Source organism: Tyto alba, unplaced genomic scaffold (assembly GCF_018691265.1).
Source record: "Tyto alba isolate M040663 unplaced genomic scaffold, T.alba_DEE_v4.0 Super-Scaffold_1000006, whole genome shotgun sequence".
In the NCBI taxonomy this organism is placed as follows: domain Eukaryota; kingdom Metazoa; phylum Chordata; class Aves; order Strigiformes; family Tytonidae; genus Tyto; species Tyto alba.
The window spans coordinates 3673862-3695103 of NW_024881272.1; the positions used below are offsets into that span (position 1 = coordinate 3673862).

Sequence of the window (21242 nt, forward strand, 5' to 3'; positions counted from 1 at the left end):
TCCCCAGCCTTTCCTCGTTGGAGGGAGCTGCGTCTCGGTGCCCGTGTGCGCGCCCACGCGTGAAGCTGCGTTCACACGCGGGGTGGTGGGAGGCGAGGGGGGGGTGTGTGTGCGCGTGGATCGGCGTGCCCACCCGTGCCCGCGGCGGGGGTGGGAGCGGGGGGGGGTGGTGCGTGGCTCGGGCTGTGCGTGGCCTGGGGAGGGGGGGGGTGGGGGGGGGAGTGGGGTGGGGTGGGGGGGAAGGCTCCGGCCCCTCTCCCGCAGCCGCGGCGCCGCCCCCGCTCCCGCCCTCCCGCCGCCGCCGCAGCCGCACCGAGACACAAAAAGCGGCTGGGGCAGGGCCGGGCAGGGCCGCGCCGGCGCCATGACCGAGACCACCAAGACCCACGTTATCCTGCTGGCCTGCGGCAGCTTCAACCCCATCACCAAGGGCCACATCCAGATGTTCGGTCAGTGCCTCCGGCAGCGGGGACCGGGGGGGGGGGGGTGGGGGGTGTCGCACCCCGCGGGTTTGATGGGGGGGGGGGGGGTGTTTGGGTGGGTGCAAGGCCGCTGCCCCGGGGGCGTGTGTGTGTTTGGGTGGGCGCTGAGGGGTGCAGGGCCGCCGCCCGGGGAGATGGGGGGGGGGGGTGCTGGGGGGGTGCAGAGCCGTTGCCCGGGGTGTGTGTGTATGTGTGTGTGTGGGGGGTGTTTAGGGGGGATGTTGGGAGTGTAGGGCCGCTGCCCGGGGTGTGTGTATGTGTGTGTGTGTGAGGGGGGGGATGAGTGAGTGCTGGGGGTTCAGGGCGGCTGCCCGGGGATGGGGGAGGGGGGTGTTGAGTGGGTGGTGTGGGTGCAGGGCTGCTGCCAGGAGGGGGGGTGGAGGGGGCGTTTGTGTCGGTGCTGGGGGTGCAGGGCTGCTGCTCTGGGGGGGTTTGTGTGGGTGCTGAGGGGTGCCGGGCCGCTCCCGCGGGTGCATGGGGGTTTGGGTAGGCGCTGGGGGTGCCGGGCAGCTGCCCGGAGGGGGGGGTTGTGTGGATGCTGGGGGTGCAGGGCAGCTGCCCGGAGGTGTATGGGGGTTTGGGGGGGGGTTCTGGGGGTGCCTGTCCGCTCCCGGGGGTGTATGGGGGTTTGGGGGGGGGAGTTCTGGGGGTGCCTGTCCGCTCCCGGGGGTGTATGGGGGTTCGGGGGGGGTGCTGGGGGTGCCTGTCCGCTCCCGGGGGTGTATGGGGGTTTGGGGGGGGGGTGCTGGGGGTGCCTGTCCGCTCCCGGGGGTGTATGGGGGTTTGGGGGGGGGGTGCTGGGGGTGCCTGTCCGCTCCCGGGGGTGTATGGGGGTTTGGGGGGGGGGGTTCTGGGGGTGCCTGTCCGCTCCCGGGGGTGTATGGGGGTTTGGGGGGGGGTGCTGGGGGTGCCGGGCCGCTCCAGGGGGGCGCGGGGGGGGGCAGGGCAGCCGTGGCCGGGCGCTGTCCGCGGCGGGTGGTGCTGAAGGCGCCGCAGGCGGAGCCCGGCCCGGGCCTCAGCGAGAGCCGGCAGCATCCAGCCCGGGGGTCCGCTTCCCTTGAGATAGCGGGGTGTCCCCCCCACCCCAACCCCAACGTCTGCTCTCACCTTGTCACCCTCCCAACCCCACAGCCCCCCGGGGTCGGTCCTGGCAAGGGCTCTAGGCGGTATTCGTAAGCCGCCGCTTGGCCAGTTGGGTCTGCGAGTCTGCGGTCGCTGCAGCACTTTTATATCCGTGCTGACCGGGGAGGGACCGGGCCGAGCAGCTAAAGCCAGGTATGGCAGAAGTGAGCAAAAATATGAGCAGTTAACCGAAATATTAGAATACCCAACCTTTTAGATTGATAATAGGTCGAAGGAATCGGCAACATTCACGTGAGATGATTGATATCACTGAGTAGCTGTGAGGTGATCGGAATGACGGGGACGCTGGAATCACTGCTAGAATCACTGCTACAGCCTGCTCAGGCAAGACAGGAGGGAGGGAGAGAGGGATGGAGGAAGGGCAGTCTCTGTCAAAGGCAGTCTGACGTGCCATAAATACTGACGGTTCGGGTAAAGCTCGAAATGCCTGGAGATCCCTATTCAAACAGCAACTTCCCTGGGGCAGGGGGAGTCCACTGAGGGAGAAGCGTCCACTGCAGACTGTCAAGTAAAATAGGAGCAGAAAGATCAGCTCCTCTAACATCCCCTCTTGGAGTGCAGAGAGAGGAACCATCCCTTGGTGTCTGATAGGAGATTTGAGGCTGGGGAGCAGATGCGGAAGGTCTCATGCTACAGCTGGAAAAGCATCCCTGGGGTTTCTCAAAGCTGTACATAAGTTTCGAAGCACAAAAATAATTGAAATCATCTTGGGGTATTTCTGCGTCAGACCTTGTTTTTGTAGATTATAATGTGTTGGGCAGCAGGCTAGAAAATTATGGTTTTCTAGATGCAAATGATCACATTATTATTCCATTTCATAAATGCCAGCAAAATGTAGGCCTGGGGCACCAATATAACTTAAACTTCCAACAAAATCCTATTCCCTAAGCTAAAAACAATTGCAAACAGCAAGGAACAAGAGGAACTATTGAAAAATAAAAACAATAATTAAGTGAAGTTTCAGGGACTTGGTTGATAGAAGCAACTATTAATAAAGCAGAATTCTGTAATTCAGATTATTTAGCCCTAGATGATGTTTTGCTTAAGAAAAGTAATCCTAAAAATATGAATGTGGCCCATATTCAGTGGACTAAAAAACAGTAAGAAGATATAATGTAGAAAATAAGGATTGGTGAGATATTGGTATGCAGTGGGTGTTATAAGTAGACTTGCAGTGATATTTTTTTTTTTTTTTTTTAATCAGTACTGTTCAGTATCTTTATCAATGACCCGGAAATAAAAATATAGTCCCTGCCGGTAAAAAGTGCCAATGACCCCAAAGTGGACAGAATAGCAATTAGTGATGGTAACACATCAGTTGTGCTGCCTGACTCGGGTTGTTTGATAAAAAGGGCTTGTTCAAACAGCGAAGTCAAATGCAAAGTCATATGTCCAGCAAGGAGAAACGCACATCAAATATAAACAACAGGCAAATGTCTTCTGCCAAACAGCGACTGTGTCAAGGACTGAGGAGTGATTGTACGTAGCTCACTGAATACAAACTGTGTGTGATGCTGTAAATAAAGCAGCAAATGCAATTCTTGTAGATCTAAGCAGGGGAATATCAGGCAAAAGAAGAAAGGTCGTGTTGTTTTCATGTACAGCATTAGCAAAACCCTTCTTGGATGAACAGTAACAAGAATTACATTAGCTCCGGAAACCAGGCTTTATGGCAGGAGTCTAGAGAGGCTCAGTCTAGATCCATCCTTAAAGATGTTATGGATCAACTTTATCATGGCCTTTAAGTATCTGCTTGGGAGAGGAATATGTGATGGAGCGGGGCTCCTTTATTCAGCAGAGGAAGGACTGGTGAGACTCCAGGAGCAGGCTTCGGTACCACACAACTTCAAGCTACAAAATGTGTGGCTTTGAGTGAAGGTAATCAAGTAGTAGGAAAAAGTACTTGGGTACCTGATGGATTCTCTGTCTCCTGAAGGCTGTAAACCAGGACTCAGTTATCTTTCACGAAGACATGTTTTAGCTTAAAGAGTATGGCTTGATGTGGAAATTTTCTGTGCATATGTCCTGTAAAGATCCCGGAATTTAAATCTTGAAATACCTGATAGGGAGAAATGAGTCTCCCACGAGGAAAGGACACAGAATTTAGCTTCTAAATCCCTGTTCATTTTTGTTTGAGGAACGCTTCCCCTCCAAGTCTAAAAGAATAATAATGGGAAGCCATGGGAATCTCGACCAAAAATCTGTAATACTCATTTAGCTCTGTGCTATATGAGTCCAACCAAAACAGTACTCCATCCTGTCAATGTTGCATTTCAAACAGCTGAGTTTGTGCAAAAATATTGTCTTTATCTTTCAGACAAATATTTGGGCTTTGTGAGCCTGATAGGAGGAATTTTTTGCTTAACATAGAGAGATATTTAACACATGGCACTAATTAAGCCAAAAGGAAGTATAGGATTTGCACTGGTATGCCACAGTAGACATACCATTGTATGCCAACCATGATTTCTCTCAGTTTGGATCTTGTCATGTTTTATTCAGGCCAAAAGCCAACTTTTTCCCGTAGCATTTTTGCCTGAATAGGAGATGGGTTAATTATTTGGAAGTCTCTTCTAGTGGGGGAAAGGTCCCGCTGGGTTATTTTTTTTTTCCACCAGTCATGTGAATTTAAGATTCAGTATCGTCGTTATTCTTGGGCTTCCAGAAAGCTGGGATTCTTGTTACAAGCCCAGATCTGCAACTGCAACCCACCACTGACCCTCGTGTCTGTGCGGAGCTGAACTTACTGCAGAAGGGCTCCCTCCGTCCTCTGCCAGTTGCAAGTCTGGGTCACTAGGGCTCACCGAATGAGGTTGATTCGTGTCTGTGTCCATAAAATTAATATCATACGTGTAAATTAATACTTAAGATGTATAACATATAATAAAAAACTATGTGAGATATGGCGCTGTACAGCCAGCCATACCAAGGGGTTGAGACAAACACCCACATAGCCCTGAAAACACTCTGAGTTATTTGTGGTATCAGATGTGCTTTGAGATATACATAAGTTCTGAGTCAGAAATTTGAGTTGTATTTTCTAGCTTTATGTGGCTATGAGAAACAGTTTAGGATGCAGATGTCGGGGGAAGAAAGGCAGGAGGAGAGAAGAGGGCAGAGGTTGTTTCTAAAACTTGACGGGAATGTTGGTGGCCTTTAGTCTGAAGTGAAGCTCCATTTATATCCCAAAGAGGTATGGAGAAGGAAAGGCAGATCCGATTCAAGAAGTCTTAATAATTGGAGAAAAATAAAAGTCAGAACAAAGTCCTGCATTAAAGCCACATAAAAACCCCACCACAGTTTGGTGCCGGGGAGCCCAGCTGCTTACCTCGACTGGCACACACCCAAACTCAAACCAATTCACCTTAATTTCCCGCTGACGCTCTGAGAAACACTGAGCACAGGGTAGATGCTTAACCCTACTCCCCTGCACCCGGCTCAGGAGGGGAACCCCCGAGATGTCCCCGCGCTGGCTTTGGCCCCTCAGTGCCGAACCCCTGGGGACACGCGGAGCGGCACGTCCCCGCCGGCAGTGGGATTTGCTGCCTAAAGGACATCTCCCTCCACCTTGGCCTCACCGCAGTTCACCTGCTGCTTCCTTCCCGTGCAAGCGATGCCACCCAAAGGACAAAAGCCAACGAACCAATGTCAAAAGCAAAATCTAATCCGCGCAGCCCATGCTGGTGCTCTTCCAGCTGACGAGCTTGTGCTTGCTTTGACAATTAAAAAATTTCTCCTCCTTGTCCCAGCTCAGGGAACCTCAACAGAACTGTGTCCCCCTCCTGCCTGGGGGGTCAGAGCATGAAAAGCAAAGGGCAGCCCTGCAGAGCAAGCTAGAAAGTGTATTTTTCAATTAAAAAAAAACGTGGTTCACTTCAAAGGTGGTCTTGGGTAAAATACTGGGGTTAAAGGCATCACTGCACAAGGTCAGAGGCTCCAGGGTTTGCGTGTTCTCCTTCCCAGTGTTTCGGGATTGCAGAGGGAGCCACCAAACTCCCAGAGTTGGCAGGATGATGCTGAGTGAGTTTCTTCGTGGTTCTGTGGGGGAAGGGGCTCGTACTGTCTCATGGATATGTGAGAATCAGAGGGTTCTGATGATTCCTGCAAACTGAAGCAGGAAGCATTTGGTGGGGAAATACGGTATCAGGTCGACCAAGATGCAGTGTTCTGATATTGATTCTTTTTTTTTCTATTTTCTTTTTATTCATTTTCTTGAATTGTAGAAGAAAAGACCTCTCTGAAAATGCCCATGTTCCCCATTTTGGCACATTAGACACTTTTTCTTGCCTTTTTAAAGTTCTGAAATTCCTCACAACCCAGCCTTTCACATGCAGACTTCTGGTTTCAAGGAAATGGCCTTGCTCACCAAACACGGTTTTATTTCTACCTGGCTCTAAGAGCAGCCTGACACAGCTTCATCTCCGGGGCTTGGGGCACCTATCGAACCCAACCCTTTCTGACCATGTCTCCAGATCCCTTTCCACCTCTGCTCATCAGCCTTTGATTAGCAGAGCTTTACTGGGGATCTCCCAGCCCTTGCAGAGGAAGGTTTCAAGCTGTCCTTCCCCTCTTCCCAGTCGCACGGTGCCCATGAGGTCCAGCAACGTGGAGCTGCGGGGCCACCAGGATGCTCAGAGGGAGAAGTTTGGGTGACCCCCAAGGAAAGGATTGGGACATTATTATTTGCCTCTGTCAGAAGCACTTAGGGTTTGTTACAGCTATTTTTTGGGGCACTATCAAGCATTTGATAGCAAATAGGCGATTTTAATCAAATCTGTCGTGTCTGTCTGTGTCCAGGGTGTCTCATCTCCTGCATGTTGGTTTATGGAGTGATGGGTCTGTTCACGTGGGAGGAAGGGGTTTGCAAGATGTTTTTAGATGTGGCCTTCTCATAGGAGGTCTTGGTACCGTAGATGTTTTAAACCTGTTTAGCCATAGAGTTTCCCACCCACTTCATTTCAAACAGTTCCAGGACCTGGACTTCTGCAGAAAAACGAAGCTTGTAGGTAGGGTGAATCCTGAACATCAGCAAACCACCACTATTTTTCCCTTCCCTAGCCCATTTGATTGTCTAATTACAATCAAATTTTCCCTATATCCTACGTGCATCTGGTATTGAATAGACTTTATATCCTAACCGACAGCTGCGCAGAAAACATTTCTGATGGAAAACAGTGAAAGAGGACTCTGCCATCAAAAGTAAAACTCTCTGTTGCGTGGCTTCTTAAGAAAATTTGAGCAATTAAAAATCCCAGCAAGTTGCTTTTTGATTATTCAACACAGCCCTTGTAGAGGAGCAGCACTGAGGGCTGCTGCATCACGTTAAGAGGGTTTTGAGATGAAGGGACGGAGTTTTGTAAGAGGGAGGAAGAGGCAGAAGCTGAGGCTTTTGTTTTTGATGGGTTGTTTTCATAGCCTGAGTTTCAAGAATCACTTTTTCTTTCTTTTTTTTTTTTTTTTTTTTTTTTTTTGAGATAACTGAACTGCAGGGCAGTTCAACGAAAGCATTGCTGGCAGGATGGAGCTGGGAGAAATGCATGAGCAGAATAACAGCTCGCCTTTTCCCCTTTTGCTTAAATGCGAATATATCTGCAAATAACCAGAAGCAAAATGCCCCCCCCCCTCCCACCCCCATCTAGCAAAAGCTCATCAGGAGCTCGGGAGAGGTTTTTACCTCAGCCTGCTGCAACATGAGTAAGAAGTCAAGGCCTCTGCAAGGCTGCCTCGTGTTTCCATTTCATCTCCGGGCTGAAATCTGAATGCGTAATTAGCCGGAGCGATCGATGGAGCCCGAGGTGGGTAATGGGACTCCGGGAGGACGGCACGGATGGGGGGGCCTGACTGAGCCCCAGCTTTGCTCTGCACGGCGTTGGCAGGGCTCAGGGAGAGGCAGCAGGAAGGATCTGACCCGGGGCAGAGCCAGGACAGATGTTGCTTATAACATTCCAGGTGATTTACTGGACCCGGGGAGTTGAAGCATCCGTGCTCACCTCTCAGCAGCTTTTGAAGTTAATGCTGGCCCGGCTCTGCAGCGACACAGAGGAGCTTCCACTGACATCCAAGCTGCTGAAATCACAGCAAACAGCCTCTTTCGCAGGTAGAAAGGGTCTGGGAAGGCAAGACATGCCCAGCCTGACCGAGTGCTCCTGGCTCAAAGCGGCGGCGGGCAGTGAAACCAGTCAGCCCAGCCTTGCGCCGTGGCGGGTGAGTCACCGGCACGCCGCCGCTCCCAGCACTTGCCCCGAACATGCCAAAACTGCGGTTTCTTGGGTGCTGTGCCGGGAGGACAGAGCAGCAGTGACAGGACTGCAGCACCCACGGCTCTTTTGGGTGCCATTACGTATCAGTTAATGTCGCATTCCCATCACTGCACCCCATATAGAGTCTTTTTTCGTGGCTGTTTTTACCCGCTTCCTGCATCTCGAGCATCTCATCTCCTCTTTATGACCCACAGAGAGGAGGAGCTTTCGCAAGCACCAGATTAAACTCCATCAATAACTACTCAGGGATTCTTTTAAAATATTTATAAGCTCTTAAATATTTAGCAGTATTTATTACGGTCTGTGAGACATTACATTGTCTCTATGACAATGCCATCTCCCAAAATGTGCCACGTACCTTCTCTTACTTCCACTGACTATAAACAAACCCAGCGGTGAGAAATCCAGTTCTACAACCTCATTGAAGAAAGAAACAGGGGCTCTGCTTCTATTTACAAACGGTTTGCTCTCGCTAAGATGCTCGCACCTTCCGCATAGTCTTCTCTGATACTTTTTAATAGCAGCCCAGGCGATGCCAAGGATATCAATTAGCTGAACGCTAAGACCCAGCAGTGGCAGCCCACGTGTCCCCTGTGACCTTGGGCAAGTCACTTAATCTCTCCTGCCTGGTGCAATGGGGGGGACTCGCGTCTCAGCTTTCCCTGCCAGGCTGCTGTGGGTTTGTGTCAGGTACCGCAGCGATGGGGGACACGGCTAGGAGTGGCTCGTGATTAGGCTGATCTTTGTGCATCGGGCAGCAGCTGGCCCAAAATAGACGTCCTCACCCCTGCATGCTCAGAAATCCCTTCTGGCAGCAAGGCAGGGGGGCTGCAAGGGGTCCCCCCGAGCCGAGGAAGAAGGCACAGAGATGCCTCAGAGCTGGGGTTGAGCCTGTATCCCACCACGTGGAGCTGGGGGACAAGGGGCAAGGAGAAACAGTCCAGTTGTGTTGAACATGCAGCACAAGTAACCCTGACCTTAACCCTAACCTCCACCTGGGACCAAGGGAGCCCAAAGCAGCTGTGGAAAGACCTGACAACCTCTAAGACAGAAAAATCAGCCTAAGATGGAGATAAAGCCAGGATGCCTCTAAAGTTTGAGATGAGCATGTCCTCTCTGGAATTTATAACCCCTGAATCCAAGCGCTCCCATGGTGCCACCAGTGCCCAGCCAAGCAGGGCTGGATTTTCGGGGTCCCCTGCATGGAGAAAGCTGGACAAAGTCTGGAGTGTCCATCACATCCCTGAAAACAAACCAGGGCCAGATCACAGCTCTCATCCCCCTGAAGCAGCATTGCTTGCACATGTTGATGGTGTGCAGTCATGCCTGGAGAAGATAACCTAGGTCGGGAGCACGTGGGTTTTTTTTTTAATCTCCCTTTCCAGCATCAACTAGTTTCCATCAGTAAGGCTGAGCTGCTGGATATAGCTTGGTCATGCCAGCAGAAAACTGCTAAATCCATATTTTAAAAACAGAAAAACCTGGAGTGTTTAGGAATATGTATTTTTAAGAGCCACTACAGGGCTTGTCCCAGGAGGAGATGAACTGGGATAAGTCTGTTTTGGAGCTGGAGTAGATGACAAAGGCAGCAGAGCTCCCCACGGGATGGGTGGAGAGCCCATCTCTGAGGCAGGCAAGGGAGGACTTGCTCAGGCCCTGCTCCACAAAGGTTTCTACTTTCATTGAAAATCCAACAGCCTCTAATTGAGCTTAAACCTTCCCTGAGGACATCACGTTTTGCTAGGGGAAAGGAAATAAGAAAATCCAGTTTTCCCAGTGAGACCTTGTGAGCTGGGTTGGGGGTGCTGAAAGGCATAGCTTTGCTTCTAGCATCTTTGCTTTGTGCAAAGACATTGTCGATGCTTCTTTGGGGGGAAATGGGGCCTTGGGAATACATCTGCAAAGAGAGAGGGTTTCGCCGAGCCGCGCAGCCAGGCGTGACACCGCTGCGGTAACAGGAATGTGACAACCCTTTGGGGTCACCACGAGGCTGAAGTCCTGCCTTGGCTGCCTCCACCACCCCGTGACATCACCAGCAGCTCCCCAGCCTTTCTGCATCGCTGTAGATGGGATGTTTTCTGCCTGCACGGTCCTGGTTCAGCCAACACAGATCCCTGCCAGCGTCGGCATCTTCAGGTGCTTTGCCAGCAAAGATAAGACATGGGTCAGACTCACAGCACGGGGGTCAGCCCCGTGTAGAGTCAACCCAAGACCAGCAAAGAGCAACCTGGCAAATGCTCCCCATCTCTGCTCCGTGGGGAATCGGGGACCATAAATCCTCCGCTCCTGGTAGGGTTGTGATCCTGCCGCGCATCCACCCGAAGGAGCAGCACGACGCGCGCCGGGGCGTACAAAGCGCTGCCTTTGATGTGCTACAACAGCTTGGAAATGAAAACAAACGGAGCACTTGCATGGGGAAATTAGGGCAATGGAAAACAAGCACGGAAATCTCTTGTGTTTTTTTTTTCCTCCCCCGTTTTTTAAAAAGAAAGGCACTGGATGACACCGATTTCCCAGCCAGTGGCTGGTTGAGATGGGGCCCAGGACCTCTCCAGGGATGAACACTGAGGTGCCTGTCCTACTTCGGCCCAGCCATCTGCATTCTGGTGGAAGCAACATAAAACCACAGCAGGATAATGAAAATATTTGCCAGGTGCCTTTGGCTGCTACCCTTGTCCTGTTTGATTATATCCTGGGGCCCAGGGCAATAAAAATAATTTCAAAGAGAGCAGTCGGGCCTATCTACCTGGAACACCCTCCCCTTTGCTTGCCAAACAGTTTATTTTTGCTCCTGATATTTAGACTCTCATTGAAGCCGAGATACAGGCATAGAATACCAGCTCTGGGCCAGATTCACACCTCAAACTGATGTAGCTTTACTGCAGGCAATGCGTTTACATTGCTTTACACCAGCTGGAGAGCTGCTAGCCTCCAAAACCCTATAGGAGAGATGGATTTCAGCCAAAATCACTGCGACTGCTTTCTTCCTAGTCCAGCTGCAGTGATGTTCACTCCCTTGGTTTGTACTTAAATACATCCTGGTGCTCAGAGGGGCATTTTTACACCAAGTGCTGGCAAATGCACGTTTTGGCACATTTTTGTCTAAAAACCAAGGAAGATACTACACCAGAAGACAGAAACTCACTCCCCTCCACCATGCATCACTCCACAGCATGCACAGCTCTTGCTGACTTACGGGGTGGCCAGCTAATGCACCAGCCAGGGAAAGTATATGACCTCTCACTTTTCATTTCAAATCCGTGCGTACAGACACTCACCTAGAGATGCATAATCCTTCTCTGAGGGCTTCTAAGCAAGGTGGCTTGGTGCTGTCCCACAGCAGGGAGCTCCAAAAATGTCCTTCTTTACATGAAGTCATCTTCTTCATGCATTTTTATCTGCTAAGAGTTACTTCTACTGGGTCAGATGGTTCTCCTTACCTCAGCAGCCCCAAGACCTCTAAGATGCCCAGGCAGCAGCTCTGGGTGTCAAATACCAGGTGGAGGGTGGTCCTTCTCAGCAGGACTCAGCTGCCCATCCTTCAGGGGAGACCCAGCAAGGTGCTGAGCACGTTCCTCCTCTCCCTGTGATACCAGGATGCAAATCGCTGGGCAATAAATTCTATCGCTTCTCCTTAGAAGTGGTGATGAGTGACAGCACTGTGCTAATCACCTGCCTGACAGAAAAATAAGTCCAGTCCCTACCTGGAGGAGCTGGTGGCAGCTTCAACTCAAGAAGCAGCTCCTGGTACTTGTCCTCATGTTGTTCACCTGACGGGCATTGCCTGCTCCCACCTGCTCCACCACAGCAGGGTGGGCTGCTCCAGGGGGAAAAGCCCTTTGGCCTGAGTTGCTTTGCCAAACTCTTCCTCAAATGCTTCTCCTCAAGCCCTGGGACCTGGAGGGTTCCTTCCCAGGCTCCTGTGGGCCTTCTCACACACACTGCTCCTTGCAATACTCCAGTTCTGAAAAAAGAGGGGAAAAATATGATGCCTTTTATTTAAATATCAATTTCAATAGTATCAAATAGGCTGTTCTTCTATGGCTTCATCTAAGAAACGCAGAGCCCCTGGGAGCAGCCAGGTCCCCTGCCCAGGCCCTGTCTTGTTGGGTCTCCAGCAAATGCCCTGCTATTTCTAGGTCAGCTCACTGTGACTCAGTCTTCAACCTTGTTTGGGTTTTGGTTTCGGTTTATTTTAAACATCTAATTTCACTTTTCTGCCTTGAAGCCACAAGTGCTCAACAGATGGTGCTAGCATGAGTCTCATCAGTCATCACTCGGGCGGCTCTCCGAGTTGGACACTGGTGGGGGGCCTGGGGGGGCTGGGGGGTGGGAGGCTCAGGTGCTGCAGCATCACTTCTATGGGGCCTTTCGTAGCCTCCGCTTCCACCACGAGTTTCGAGGTACTTGGTGGCCAGTGCTTTTGTGTGCTTCTGAAGAGCTGTTAAAACAAATGTGCAGCAACGACTGAAGCCAGTTAGCATGGAAGTCCCTTCCAAATTTGTTGCTTCTATAAGGCCTGGGTGCAGCTGCGGACTAATGGGATGGGGGGAAAAGTGTGTAACGGAGCAATTAGCTCAGAGATGAAAATCATTAAGGGGCTTAATGGGATTTTCTACCAACCAAAAGTCTCCTGGAAGTCTGACTGAGATCATCTAAGAGGCTCTGAGCATGAGGCAGGACAGGCTGTTTGGGTCAGTGGAACACACTGGGATCTCCCCAGACTTGCCTTGGGAAGGGTCAACCCCATGATGAAAAAGCACTGTCTGCCCCTCCTCCTGCTTCTTCCCAAAAGAGAAACCTCCCTTGAAGAGTGATCAGGGCTTGTTCTTCTAGTAGAAATGTTGTCTTGTTCCTCCAAGAAGTCCAGGGAATGGAGGTGCCGATGGTTTCCCCAGCTCGAACCAAGGTGCAGCCGTAGGTGATGGGTGGGTGAAGACACTGGTTGGGGCAGAGAAAGTGGCCTTGGGGCATGCAGGAGAGCTGGGCTCTGAGATGAGTTCATCTCTGATGAATACATCCCTGATCTGGCATTCAAAGTTTTTTTTTATATATATATATATATATATTTTTTTTTTTTTTATACATATACACACATACATCACTTAATTAGACTGAGAATAACTGCTGGCTCCTCACCCGAGTTGAGCTCGGTGTAGGAAGCAGCATTTAGGTCCTGCAAGTGCTGCTAGCTCAAGAATAAAACAGTGTGCTGGCGTATCTGGGTCACTCTCCCCTGCAGGAGGAGGTATTTTAGACAGCAGGAAAGTGCCTACCTTGCCCTCAGCACCTCATGGTTGCGTCCCGCCTCCCATCCAAGGATGTCAGAGGCCAAATTGCTCGAAATTAAAATTAGACACCCAGGAAGTGGTTTTGCCTTTTCCATCACTCGTCACTGTGCACCCACTTTCTGCCCTGGCTCTCAGGGAAGAGTGATTAAGACTGTGCAAAACTTTTTTGCCTCCCTGCTACCTCATGTGTGCTTTTGGAGGGCTGGCGCAGAGCGTGAGTGGGCTGCAGCTTCAATCCCCCGTGGGGAGAAGGGCATAAATCAGAGCTGGCTGGCAGCGTTCCTCCATGAAGAAAATAACAAGAAAAAGGAAAAAAGAAGTATTAGGGATGCAGATGAACCCGGTACAAAGGCAAAGCAAATAAAATTTGAAATTGCACCTTGAAAAATTGAACATGAGTAATATTTGATTTCATTAACATCAATTTAGGTGATGGAGCAGTGCCAGAGGAGCCGAAACATTGTGATTAAATATACTCTGTGAGAACCGCCAGAAAGAAACATCTCTTAAATAAGCACTGATTTCCTACTGGGGAAGCAGGATGCTATTTTTTCACTCAATCTGGACAAAATCATCACTTACCATTTTTGTAGCCCTGGACTGTATCCTCTGGTTGGTCTTTCCCCACCGTCATCTCACAGGAAAGCAGTAGAGGCAAAAATATTTGAAGTGCATTTGCAGGGGAGGTGGGCAAAGCCGGGCTGGGGCAGTGGGGAGGTGTCACCAGTGCTGGGGAAGTGTCACCCCTGTCCCTTCCTTCCCCAACATAGAAGGTTAAGGTCAACCACCGGCCGCCACAGAGGGGTTGTGCGGGGAGGCATGGAGCCGGGGAGCCGCGGCTGAAAGCTCTCCACCGCACAAGCACGCTGCCGGTGGGCTAATGCACGTCTTGGCAGGGCCCATCGCTGGTGGTTTATTTATGTCAACAATGTTTAAAAGCCGTGCAGGGCTGTCTGGAGCATTAAGGACAATTTACACCGGAAAAGAAATGAGCTTTTCTCTTCCAACCCAACATCCTTGCACTGGTGTTGCAGGCTATAAAGCACTCATAGAAAATGAAAATACCAGAGGGTGTTTTCTGGGGCCCAGCGCAGTCTCTGGACATCACAGGTATTCATCAGGCAAAAAAATGGGCTGGGGAACTGTGACAGAAGACTGAGCTCAATGACAACGGCTGGGCCAGAAACCCAACAAACCGACAGAGAAGCAGGCCTGAGAGTCCCGAAACTGGTGGATTTTCAGACCAAAATGTACACTTTCTCAGGCAAAAATCTTTGCACAAGCTGGTAGCTGCGCAGGTGGCTGACCATAAGGAACACAGATGAGATGAGGAATGCGAGTTACTGCAGTGTCTTTGGTGTTAGCCATGTCTGCAGGGAGACCATGAGCCCCACAAGCAACATAGTTTGCATGAAAGACCCAACAAATTTTGTAATAAAAGGTCTTTTCTGAGAGTGTGGACCTGGTGGTTTGGAGGAAGTACCACAACATCGGAGCAGCCACATCAGTTCAAAGAGATGACCCACCAAATCCAGGGTCCCATTTCCAGACATCCAGAAGAGCATCCAGTGTTGTGCTTGGGTGTGGAGCTCCCCAACTTAGCCTCACACCATGCACAGCCCCACTTTCTTTGGGTTGGAAGACCCAAGGACAGCAGAGGACCCAAGGACAGAAGGAGACCCGGGGACGGCAGAAGACTCACCATCTTTGCCCTTTCTGTGCCAGCCATGACCTCCATCCCATCTCCCTGCTCTTGTTGCCCAACTCCTAGTTGCTCCTCATGTGGAGCCATGTTGATGATCACCCATCATTTCAAGAGGCTGAGACCCACACCTCCTCCTGCACATGCCAGGAGCACACGCCATGGCAGGAGGCACTGCGACCTCAGCCTGGGGCGGGGAACGAACCGCCAACATCCCCGGGGTCCCTTACGAGAGCTGAAGCAGTTTTGTCTTGCCTTGTACAGAGGATGAGACTCAAGGCTCGATGAGCTAATGCGTTTGGACAGGCTTGGCTGCAGCTGCCTGTCACCCTCTCCATTTAGCCACTGAAGAGTGCATCAGCTTAAGATTCAATCTGTTAAATAAATAAATAAATGAAGCTTTAAATGCAACATCACAGTTGCAGTGCGGACGCATACAGATGCTGCAAACTAAAGCCACAATCTTGTGCCACCCTGAAGCCGCGGTGTCACCTGCCCCGAATCCCTCTGCCACTGTCCCAGCAGTGAGGGTGGCTGCTCCCGCCACGGTGCCGGCCCCGCTAGCAGCACAGCTCCTCTCCAAACGGGATTTGAGATGTCATTTAAGAAAAACGGAATCTTTTTAAAGGCTTTTGCTTTGAAGTGGGTGGCTGCGAAGGTCTGGCTTAGCTGATGGCTACACGAACACGCGAGCCAGCAGAGCCAGCGAGCGAGCAGGCAGAGCCGCCCGATGGACGCAGCCCTGCGAGCTAATGGACATGCTCTGCCCCCAAAACAAGTGAGAATGGACTGGTTTGGGACGTGAAGAGATGCTCTGCAAGTCATAGGCAAGGTGGGACCAGAAGGCAGGTCTTCCCATTCCTGGCTCAGCCCTCCGTTCGCTACGCTGTACTGGTGCTTCGTAGCCTGCACGTTTGCCCAAATGCTTCCCTTGCAGAGATTTAATAGTCAATGTAGATATCTTTTTTTCCACGCATATTTAAGTTCTGTTTGGTATTTCTGAGGTAGACAACCAGCTCTTGAAAAACGCAGATCCCAACTTTTACAAATATATATATATATATATTTCGGAGAGCAGCATAGTTTTTACAGGTTTCTCTAAATAATATTGTGCAGGTTGAAAACCAAATGAACAATATTGATGGAGACACAGGGAGCAGCAACAACCATCTCCTCCCAGCAGTACACCCATCTGTCCCGCTGAAGCTGTTGTCCTTGCTGTAGGAAGAGGCAAATACTTTGTCCACCTGCCGCCACAAGAACTATACAGGTTTCCAATCGTTTGCGTGTGTTTGTAGGAGATGAGCTGTTTTCTGCAGGAAAAGGCATTTTATTAAAGCAGGCAGTGGTGGTAGAGACTCAGTGCAAGCTCCTGAGAGCCGGAGCTGAGATGGTGACCCACCAGGATGGATCACATCCCCTGAAGATGCGGGCTCGGCGCCTGGCTGTTTAAATACAGACCTTGAGAAATCGCTAGCCAGGAGAAAACATTGGCTTTTGCCACCAAAAACTCAAGGCAAATTAATACCGTCAGCCACCCTTCAGAACATGAAGAGGAGGTTACGTGCAAGGAGTTCAGCTCATCTTAATGAGCTTTATAAAGATGCTGTACGTGAAGAACACGGAGATGAATGGATCAGTGTTTTTAATCTTCTTTTTGGCAGGGAAAATCGAGTCGGAGTGAAGCAGGAAATAATGAGAGGATGTGTTCGTTTAAAACTCGATGGCACTTTTTTTGTTACAGGATTTCCTTTTAATTTGCATTTTAAATTGCATTACGATCTAAAGATCGACGCTGGTCCGTCAGTCTTGGCTCCTCTGCACACCCAAAGCCCCAGCTCTCTTGTGCAGTGGCGTGTACCGGGGAGGCTCCACTTTGGCCTTTCCAAAAATCATGCCTGGATTTTGGCCCTGCGTGGTGGCAACCGGCTCTGAGTGTTTCAGTTGTCTTCTTGTGTGCGCTTCCCAGGCAGTCAGGATAGCCTTCCCACAAACCTCCTCCACTTCTAGGCTCGTCCAAAAACATTTCTTTGCTCCTTTTAATTCCTCTCCCAACATCATGGCTCAATTCTTTCTTTTTTTTTTTTTTTTTTTTTTTTTGGCTAAAAAAGTCTCTTGATGCTGTTTGCTGTAACTTACACCCTATGCAGTATTTTTTTTTTTTTTTTCTCAATCTAGAAGAGGTCCCAGGACATGGTTTATGTGAAAGATGCCAGAAAGAGCAGAATCAGGAAAAAAATGGCTTATTTTTCCCCTCCCTCATGATTGATTAACCTTGAAGGCACCAATGTGAAAGCCAGTAGCATCAATAAAGGCAAGCTCAGAGCATTGGAGAGGGAGAAGCACTGCTGGTACTCCCTGATTTTGCTTTTTAAAACACAGAATGGAGAAGAAAGAGGATTTTTTTGCACATTTGGCTTTCTGAACAAGTGGTTACGGAGGGCTGTTGTGACAGGCTGCAGAGGGAATCCCACCACCTATGGAGTTCTGTGCTTTAACTTATGATGCTAGTTCAACCTCAAACCACCCTGCCCGTGGGAAAAAAACAAAAAAACAAAAAAAAAAAAAAAAAAAACCCAACCCAAGAATATTGTATTTTTCTGTGTGTGCTCCCCCCTAGGATGCTTTGCCGGGTACCACTTGGGGCACAGATAGCCATGGTCACACACAGGGCTGGGCTTGGTCCCCTCACCGCCCCAGTGAAACCCACTGGCGGATGGAGATGCTCCCACACAGTTCCCAGTGGATGAAAAAATAGCAAAGATGAAAGAATATGGTTCAAACCAAACTGCCAGTGTTAACCCCTTTGAGCTCAGGATTTTGAAGGCAGGGAGGGAAGCTTCCAGTACCGCTAATTCAGGCAATTGAATTTTACTCCCTGCACTGATCAAATGATTTATGCCCATTTTTCTTTCTCTGGGGACTGGTGTGCCCAGGGCACAAGAGCTGGGAAGGAAGCCAGGGAAAGGATTTTGGGTGAGTCTGAGGAAAAGGTTTTACTGAGGCTGGCAGATCTCCCACAGGCTGTCACAGAGGCCTGGGGCTGCTCAACACCCTTGGTGGGGGCGGAAAAAGTCCGTGGCAATTATGGTTCCCTAATTGGCTTTTAACTGACCCAATAGCTGAACAATATTCCCTAGTAGAAATTTCAGAATCTGGAGGAAAGTAATAATTTTTCTCAAGCAGTTCTTCAGCAACACTCCTATCTCCCTGCCCTGCTCAGCTCCTCTCGCCTCTCTTGACATACAAGTGCTCCTCATCCATTCCAAGCTGTTGCAAGGGAGCTCCAAAATCATTTTAGAGCTGAATTTTTGCCCTGAAGCAGAGCAGGAGTGAGGGCATGGGAGCTGAAGAGATGCACCACTGGGAGAACGGTCCCTTCCTAAACAGCAGGCCCCTATCCACACCACCCAGAGAGGATCATTTTACCGGGAAATGTGCAGGAAAAGGGTACCCATTGATGTACCCGTGGAAAAGCGCCTTTTCCCTCCAGCTGGACCCACCAGGCTGTGCTCTTGCCTGCCCATCCTGCCGAGCTGTGGCCCGGGGCTCAAACCCAGCTGGTGTTAAGCTTTGCTGCTCATTTCCAAGGAATAATGCAGCTACAGCACCGAGGGAAGCTGGAGCCATCCTCCGCAGGCTGGAGAGGTTTGCATCCGCTTTAGTGGGTGCCAGCTGGGGCTGGGTGCAGATTTATGGGGGAGGAAGGTTCCCTGCAAGTGTTTCCCCGCTGCTGCCGCACGGGAGGGCACCAGCCCTTCAGGCTGGGGAAACGCCGGCGGCTGGAGCAGCGTGTCTGTAGGATATGATGCACAATGACACCTCGGGATGGCTGACAGGTCCCAAAGTCACCTTAGCTTCAGAAATGCTCATTTTCTTTGCAAAGGCAAAATATTTGCTAGATCCTCTACTCGCAAAAAAAAAAAAAAAAAAAAAAAAAAGCAGCGTTTTCTAATGACTCATCAATCTCATCTCCCTTTTTGCTTTTACCTTTTCTGTCTTTTTTTTTTCTTGCTACTGTCTCACGAGCCGGGGCGGGCACTGCTGCACTGTGCTCTCTCTGCGGGACGATGCACCCAGTGGGAGAGCTCGAGTAAACGGGGGGGTTATACAGCTGCCAAAGCTTGGGGGGCAGGAGGTATTGCTGCTGCGGCGTGAAAAGATGGGGCTTCCCATCTCCAGCATCGGGGAGAAACCCTCTTTGCTTCTCTGAGAGCATCTTCAGGGAAGCAACAGGGCAAGAATATGTGTGCTCTGAGGCCGGGAGAGGGAGGTCAGACATGGCCACGCAGGAGCCTACGGGAGTTTAGGAACTCTTCGCCAGCGTTTTTATCCTCAAATGTCACCTTTTGGAAATTCCAGCATGAGACTGTGCATCAGGCTGGAGGGACAGCCTCTTGGTGCGGTGGGACACGGGCAACACGTGGTGTTGGCACAGGGAGGGAGCGGTGTAAGAGCCGTGCGGCTGCTGAGGGGCCGGCTGGGGCGCGGGTGGTGGGTGCCAAGGGAAGGGGACCCGGGGAAAGCCCCAGGGACAACACGGCTGGCATTTAAAAGCATGGGTCGGGGGGAGCAGGGGGAATTTGAGGGAGAAAGGGCTGAAGGTGAGGGAGCCAGGTGCATCAGTGGTCAACAGCATCGCTGCGGCAGAGCCCTGACGAGCCTGGGTGCAGCCCTGCGAGGCGTCGGCAAAGAGGTTTCTAGAAGGGGGGGACAAAAGCGCCGTTGCCCAAAGCGTGGGGCGGCCCTGCCTGCAGGCAGGGAGGGAAGCAGGGAGGGGAGGCTGCATCAGGACCAGCCCAAGGACAGGAGGGGAAAACGGCGGGGGCACAAGCGCCCAAAAGCAAGTGAGACCTTGGGGATCAGCCGGCAGCCGTGGCAGGGACCATGCCGTGACCGACCCTGCCACTGCTCGTGCAGTGGAGCTGCCACTCCCGACAGGACGGCTCCATCTGTCTGTCTGAGACCACAGAGGTAGACCCCAGGAGCCCACACACAGGGCACCTGAGCCCCATCATCCCCCAAGGCATGCAGGAGGGGCTCCCCCCACCCCCATCCTGCTGCAGTGACCTGCTCTCAGAACAATATTTCCACTCCTCTGCCGAGGCTTCGTCCCGCAGCAGCAGCTCCCAGCGGCTGCTGTCTGTGAGTTGGAGCGAGCAGGGAGTGAGCAGGGCTTGAGCAAGCAGAGTACAAATTAAGTTGGAGCGAGCAGGGTTGGAGCAAACAGGGAGCAAGCAAGGAGCAAGCAGGTCTGGAGCAAGTAGGGAGTGAGCAGGGCTTAAGTAATCAGGGTACAAGTAAAGTTGGAGCAAGCAGGGCTGGAGCAAGTAGGGAGCAAGCAGGGTTAGAGCTAGAGGTGGTGAACCCACCAGCAGCATCCCAGTGCTTTCCAGCAGAGAGGAACAGATGGGAACAAGCATCTCAGTCCTGCTGCAGTGCTCCTCCTGGTGAACCCTTCAGCATTTCCAAAAGAGCAGCAGGTAAGGTGTGGGTCTTGTAGTGGGGGTGGCAGGGGATCCACCCATGCTAAGCACCCGCGCATTCAGTCTGTGCGTGATGGCTGCTCTTACTTTGGCTGTCAACCAGCAGCACATCATAGAATCAGAGACTCACAGAATGGTTTGTGTTGGGAAGGACTTTCAAAGATCAGCTAGTCCAACCCCCCTGCCATGGGCAGGGACATCTTTAATCAGGTTGCTCAAAGCCCCGTCCAACTGGACCTTCAATACTTCCAGTGGTGGTGCACCCACAATTTCTCTGGGCAAGCTGTTCCAGTGTCCCAACACCCTCATTGTACAAGAATGTCTTCCTTATATTGACCCTAGATCTACCCTCTTTCAGTTTAAAGCTGTTGCCCCTCATCTTGTCACTGCAGGCTCTGGTAAAAAGTCTCCGTCTTTCTTATAAGCCAACTTTATGCACTGACAGGCCACAGTAGGGCCTCTCCAGAGCCTTCTCTTCTCCGGGCTGAGCCACCCCAACTCCCTCAGCCTTTCTCCGTAGCAGAGCTGTTCCAGCCCTCGGACCATTTGCGTGGCCTCCCCTGGACCTGCTCGAACAGGCCCACGTCTGTCTCACACGGGGGGCCCCGGAGCTGGACGCAGTGCTCGGGGGGGGCTCGGGAGAGCGGCAGCAGAGGGGCAGCATCCCCTCCCTCGACCCGCTGGTGCTGCACCCAGGGCACGGTTGGCTTTCTGGGCTGCCAGCGCACGCTGCCAGCTCATGCCCATCTGTCACCCACCAGTATCCCCTTCTCGGCAGGGCCGCTCTTAGTCCATCCATCCCCCAGTCTGTATCGATATCCTCCTGCAGGAGTTACGGGCAGCCTGCCGACGCCTGAGCCAGCAAAGTTTTCTGCTCA

The 21242-nt window shown here is 51.4% G+C and overlaps 1 protein-coding gene across 1 annotated transcript in view; it reads left to right on the plus strand.

Annotated features, from left to right (window-relative positions):
- Positions 1 to 265: 265 nt before the first annotated feature.
- NMNAT2 (nicotinamide nucleotide adenylyltransferase 2) overlaps positions 266 to 21242 on the plus strand; it is a 29683-nt gene continuing 8706 nt past the window's right edge. The window contains 1 exon segment of the mRNA XM_042785536.1: positions 266 to 449. Within this exon segment, the coding sequence (XP_042641470.1) occupies positions 365 to 449 (85 nt within the window). The 5' untranslated portion in view covers positions 266 to 364.